We start from the raw sequence: 6,528 nt of genomic DNA on the forward strand, positions 1-6,528 counted from the left end.
AAGGGAGGATAAAAGTTCTATGCTATAGGGGAAACTTAGAAACCTTGCCCTTTTTTAAATCAAAATATCTTTACCTTATCTATTTGGTATTCTCTAAACTAAAAAGATTGACTTCCCTAAACAAATCACACACCCAACTTAGGCCCTCTTAACTTATCCCTTCCTATCCCTAATTAAAAATAAAAAGTAAATAAACTCCAATTTTATTTGCATCACAATATAACCACTAACCTCAATAAAAAAAGAAGGGTATGGTTTCTATGCAGCCAGCCCACATATTATAGAAATGCATGCTTGGAACTATTATTTTTCTAAATATAATTTGATTCTAATTTTAGTGAATAAATAATGTTTAACATGGAGATTGTGAATATAAAGGAAAATTACGTACATATCCGTTGTAGTTTATGTTATTACCAAAATATCAAATAGTTTCCGTTATTATTGGAATGTCCGTTTTTTTCACTTCATAACAAAAAAATTTTAAAAGACTTTTTACCCTTTTTCATTTTTTGAATAACCAAAAATAGGCAGAAGCTTGGAATTTGCATTTTAATTTTCGGTTGTTGAACAATCGGAAATATCTTGTTTTCTAGTGTTGAACAACCGAAAATAGGATTGCATATTCCAGATGCTTGTTGGAATATGCAGTCTTATTTTCGATTGTTCAACATTTGAAAAATGTTATATTTTCGGTTTTCAACATCCGAAAATGTCATAGTTCTTATTTTCGGTTGTTGATATAGGATATTTTTGGATATTGAAAAATCGAAAATATGACATTTTCAGATGTTGAACAACCGAAAATATGATAATTTCAGATGTTGAACAACCGAAAATAGAACTACGTATTCCAAAAGCTTAAACGAGCCCCGCTATTTTCGGTTTTTCAAGAACCGAAATTAGCTCATTTTCATTTTTTGAACAACCGAAAATCCAGCAATTTTCAGTTGATCGAAAACCGAAAAAGGGTAAAAAATTCTTTTTTAAATTTTTTTATGAAGTGAAAAAACGGACATTCCAATAATAACAAAAACTATTTGGTATTTTGGTAATAACAGAAACTAGTACATATATATATATATATATATAATTTTTCCAAAAAAATAAAAAATAAAAATAATAACTATATTAAAAAAACATTTGAACCCCTACTTACCAGTGTTTTAGATGGAGCACTTATTTGTATATCTTTAAGATGAATGCCTTATACCTCCGGATCGCATAATGTAGAAATGAGGTCTAGGCCATATGCAGCAAAATTTTATAAAAGAAAAATTCAAACTTGCACTCTTAATGAATTGTGAAAATAATTACTCAAGGTCAAATAGAGACTGTTCAATTCTTGACGATTACATCGGAATATGAAAAATTTTGGAAATTTAAATTTATCTTTTGAAAATAATCACCTAGACGATCTAGCGATTCTTAGATGGTTTCCCAAAACTTGAAAAACCTTCTTGGGTAGGTCGTCTACCCAAGGGAGCTGACGTATAATCTATGCACCCGTCAGGTGACTCTTAGCCCGAAGGATTAGTTACACAGTAGGCGCCCTCGGGAGCACCCTATAAAGCTGTTGAGAGCGAGATATTTCAACACCTAGTGCAGAGACGTAGACAACTGGAGGGTCACAATTCACCATCAGATTGCCGACGGTTGGGGTTCGTAATCGTGAAAACCGATGCTTAGGCGAGCAGGACGTATTTGATATTGACACATGTCTGCTACAGCAATAACGAAGCTTGAGCGCCATGTTGAAATGACATGGGCCCCACGACTGCTTTTTTAAAGGCGTTGTCTTGGCCCATATAAATGGCGGTTCAGGGGTGGGGGAATTTCCGGGCGAAAAGGAGGTAGAAAAGCCAGGCGTGCTCTGTTTTTCCGGCGAGTTTTCAGGCCAAATACGATTCGGGAAAGAGGGCGGTTTGGGTTTTTCGGTTACTTTTCTGGTTTCTGGCTTTAAGGTATGAAGCTTCTTCTTCTTCTTCTCTTTTTTTACTTTTTATTTATTTTAATGAATGGAAAAGGCACATTTCAATGATACTTTGATTTATTAAAAATGGGCACTCTTTCTTTTTTGTATTTTTTGTTTAGAGATGAAGAAAGTTGAAGCTGGAGGTTGATTGTTTTTTTGAGTGTTTATGCTAGGGATTAGAAATTGGATTTTGTGATTTTTGGCTCTAAAATGTTAATGCTGTAGAATACTTTGAAGGATTCTATAATTTTTTTTCTTTTTTTTAATGGTGAAGTCTATTTTTTCATGAATATTGTTTTGCATTGATTTCTTGAATGAATGTTGTTTATCTCTGATTATTATTAGTATTTAGGCCTTTTTTTTTTTGCGATTTACCCATTGATTTCTAGTTTTTTTGGTTTCACTGTTGCGGCTGAGTTGTTTTAAGAAGGTTTAGAAATTTGAATTTGTTCTGGGAGAATCGTTTTTTCCATTTAACAAAAATACATCGCTTTTTCTTATTTCTTTTGCCTTCGCTTATTTGATGCTATATGATTCATGAAATTATGTTTCAGATCTGTTGAGGATGTTCTCCGTTTTTATGGGTATTTAAATACAGTCGTTTGGAGGAGGCTTTGATCTTGTTTCCAATGACCTTTTTTTTTTTTTTTCGCTTTTTTTTTAAGAAAGTCCTTTCTTTTCCTTTGTTTGGTGCAAACTATTGCGTTTTTCTTATTGAGATCTTCCAAAATTATCCATGAGTTCGTAGATCAACTGTTAACTATAAAAAAGAAGGAGATAAATTAATCCTTTATGCAAAGAAGTAGTTTTATCTGGATCTCTTTTGTCTGTTGGTTATACCCACTTATTCTTTTAATATGTTCATTTGATACTTACTGGTTTAGATTGTTGAGATTGATTTATAAGGGGCATCTTTTTTCTAAGTTCAACTTTTCCTGTGATTTAGATGCACCCAATTCCTCATCTTCTTTCATTTTTGGTCTAAAATTACATACTTTTGAACTTGTAGAAAAATAATAATTCTTCCATTTTTTTTGCATTAAAACTGTACACATTATTTGATAAAAAAAAATAAAAAATTTCCATACTCTTTGCATCTTTTTATAGGCTTTTTTTTTGGGTCATGGTTTCCCTTTTTTTTTGTTGTAACAAAAATTAAATAAAAATAAATATTTTATGAAAAAGAATAAGATAAAAAAGCTATAGGAAATATGACATCTGAATGCTTTTCTTTTTAGTTCTTAAGAATAGGCTTTCTAGTGGTTCTTCACCCCTGTTTACAAGAAAAGAGGCCCTTTCTTATTAGATATTTTTGTAAGCCTTTTTTCCTTATTCCTTCCATTTATGAAAGCACCCTTTCTGTTTTCATTTGTTTTAATTGCTTTGTCACTGGTTTGGGCAATATTTTGATACTGCTTTTGGCTATGGCCATTAATGGCTGGGGTCCAGTTGCAACTTGTTTGCATAATGAACATTAATGGATGGTGACCAGTTGCAAATTGTTTGGATGCTAAAGAAGATGAAAATTTGGTATGGGAACCTTTGTTTTGTAGAAATTAAACCTTTTTTGCCTTGCCAGTTAATTTATTTTTATTTTTGAGAGAGAGAGATGGTTGGTGACCAGTTGCAAATTCTTTGGATGCTAAAGAAGATGAAAACTTGGTATGGGAACCTTTGTTTTGTAGAAATTAAACCTTTTTTGCTTGGCCAGTTTTTTTTGTTTTGTTTTGTTTTGAGAGTGAGAGAGAGAGAGAGAGAGAGAGAGAGGGAGGGTAACTTTTGCTTGGGCATTTTCCTAAGAAATTATTCAACAAGGTTGGGCTTTTCAGCAAACCCGATGGAAGCTTGATTTCTTTACAGTGGATATTCTCAAATTTGTTCTTCGTGTTAAATTTGTACATTTTTTTTGTCAAGATGTTGAAAGTACAAGAAAGTCTGGTACTGGCTGGTAGAGACAGAGAGAAAGAGGCATCCCTGTTCCACCATTAATTTTCCATGTGCATGCTCTCTGTCTTAAACCCCACCTTGTGTTTGTCGCAGCTTGAGCAGTAGTCATGTGCTTGTGAATTCCAAAAAAAATTAAACTTCCTGTTTCTCCCTTTTCTATCTCGAGTAGGGAGCAATAGACAAAGGTTAATTTATTAACTTAACCAGTTATGATTCACTGTGAGAGCATTGATGCAGCAATCGCGTTCAGAGTGGGAAATATACTACACGTCCTTGCTCTGGCATCAATGCTTAAGCTCTCATTTCTCTCTAGAGAGATAGAGGGAGGGAGGGAGGGAGAGTTAAGATTGGTGCCATAACAGGGCTGCAGCTCTCTCCCTGAAAGAGTCTTGTCCCTCTGTTATGTTACCTCTGTTATGTTAATGACATACACATAAAAATTGGTTGCATGGATTGCTAGTCTCTCAGTAAATACTCGAGATAAGTCTTCGATGATGATGATGATGATGATGTTGCCAGTCTCTCTGTCTCTGTATGGATGCAAGTGGTTTGGGACTTTGGAATTCCCTATCTGGTCGGACATTATAGTGGTCCAATCCGGTAAGGTCATGGTCCCCTACCTGTATCAGGTAAAGCAGATCCTGGGTCCAGACTGGATTCACGGGTCCATATCATTTATGTAGACCTCATTCCAGGTCGATCTAATTTGGTCGACCCGCTAGGTGCCACTGCTCCCATGTGGCTATATACATCACTGATTGAAATGTGTAATTGTGTATACCTATTGATGAATTCTAAAATTTGCAATCTTTCTCCTTCGTACTTGCATACGGCTCCCTCTATAAAATGCATGTCTGCTCATGAATTGCAACATATACAAGGTCGCTCTCTCTCTAATGCACAACCTTCTCTCACGGTTGCAGGTATTTAAAGGACTTGAAACCCATAACGATGGGTGCAGGTGGGCGCATGGACCTCCCAGCTCCTAAATCCACTGATAGGGTCCCCTCTGCCAAACCGCCGTTCACTGTCGGCCAACTGAAAAAAGCCATCCCCCCTCACTGTTTCAACCGATCCATACCACGCTCCTTCTCTTATGTCGTCATGGACCTCTCCATCTCTTTCTCGCTTCTCTATCTAACCCAATTCATCCCTCTCTTACCCTTGCCCCTCGCTCGCTTCATGGCTTGGGCCCTTTACTGGGTTGTTCAAGGTTGTGTCTTAACCGGTGTTTGGGTCCTGGCCCACGAGTGTGGCCACCATGCTTTCTCTGACTACTCATGGTTAGATGACTTGGTTGGCCTTGTTCTGCATTCTGCACTCTTGGTGCCTTACTTCTCATGGAAATACAGCCACCGGCGCCACCACTCTAACACTGGTTCTTTGGAGAGAGATGAGGTCTTTGTTCCCAAACCGAAAGCCCAACTTGCTTGGTTCTCTCCATATCTAAACAACCCACCTGGTCGAGTTATGACATTGTTTGTTTCTCTCACCATGGGTTGGCCCCTGTATTTGGCCTTCAATGTATCAGGCCGAGCTTACCCCCGTTTTGCTTGCCATTTCGATCCCTACGGCCCCATCTATTCAGACAGAGAGTGTACCCAAATTTTCATCTCTGATCTCGGGATCTTGGCCGCATTGTATGCCATCTATCGTGCCTCTTTTGCTTATGGTTTCACCCATGTCGTGTGCGTGTACGGTGTGCCCCTTTTGATTGTGAACGGGTTCTTGGTCTTGATCACTTTTCTGCAACATACACATCCAGCATTGCCTCACTATGATGGGACGGAGTGGGATTGGCTTCGAGGGGCTTTGGCCACAGTGGATAGAGACTATGGTATATTGAACACAGTGTTCCACCACATCACCGACACACATGTTGCACACCATCTGTTCTCGACGATGCCACACTACCATGCAGAGGAGGCGACAAAGGCGATAAAGCCAATATTGGGGGAGTACTATAGATATGATGCTACACCTTTTTATAAGGCAATGTACAGGGAGGCAAAGGAGTGTGTGTATGTTGAGCCTGATAAGAAGGGAGAGGGAGTCTTCTGGTACAAGAATGAGTTTTGAGAGTGAGAGAATAGAATGGAAATACTTATTTCCTATGTCGTGTGTGTTGCAGTAGTTGATAGAAAGGGTGCAGTGAAGAAGTGAAACAGTTGCAGTTAGAAAGGAGGTTTAGTTCGTTCTCTCTCTCTATCCTCTTGAGTTTTGACACAAAGACATGAAATAGAAAGAATTGTGGTCCTCTCTCTAAACAGTGTGCGCATTGGAGCTCTTTTAGTTGTGGTGTCTTTTGGTGCTTGTGTGAAGTCAATGAGGTCTGTTTTTGTTCTTCATACTTTTAATGAGAGAAAAAAACAGCAATTTCTTATTATTATTTGTCCTTTTCCATGCCTGTTTTTCCCAGAGGTCCCTTCCCTTTTTTTATGTCTCGGTGGAATAAAGAACAGAGCCACTTTATTTGACCTTATTTGTTGATTGGATGAATGGACCGCTCTCTTTCTCCATCCATGACTTCCATCGCACACCCTTGTCTACCATTCACGTTTGTTAAAATAATGTACTGTGTACCCCTGAAATGTAGTCTTTACCCC

The 6,528-nt window shown here is 37.4% G+C and overlaps 1 protein-coding gene across 1 annotated transcript; it reads left to right on the forward strand.

Moving 5' to 3' along the window:
- Positions 1 to 1,821: 1,821 nt before the first annotated feature.
- On the forward strand, positions 1,822 to 6,308 carry FAD2 (fatty acid desaturase 2). Its single transcript, XM_006849938.4, has 2 exons — positions 1,822 to 1,964; positions 4,846 to 6,308. The coding sequence occupies exon 2, from the start codon at positions 4,874 to 4,876 to the stop codon at positions 5,999 to 6,001; it is 1,128 nt and encodes a 375-aa protein (XP_006850001.1). The 5' UTR covers positions 1,822 to 1,964; positions 4,846 to 4,873; the 3' UTR covers positions 6,002 to 6,308.
- The last annotated feature ends 220 nt before the right edge of the window (positions 6,309 to 6,528 follow it).

Source organism: Amborella trichopoda, chromosome 3 (genome assembly GCF_054954075.1).
Source record: "Amborella trichopoda isolate Santa Cruz 75 chromosome 3, AtrichopodaSantaCruz75HAP2 v2.0, whole genome shotgun sequence".
NCBI classification, from domain to species: domain Eukaryota; kingdom Viridiplantae; phylum Streptophyta; class Magnoliopsida; order Amborellales; family Amborellaceae; genus Amborella; species Amborella trichopoda.

Bases quoted from the DNA above. Each gene is read 5' to 3' on its own strand.
- FAD2 (XM_006849938.4), top strand. From the start codon at position 4,874: ATGGGTGCAGGTGGGCGCATGGACCTCCCAGCTCCTAAATCCACTGAT.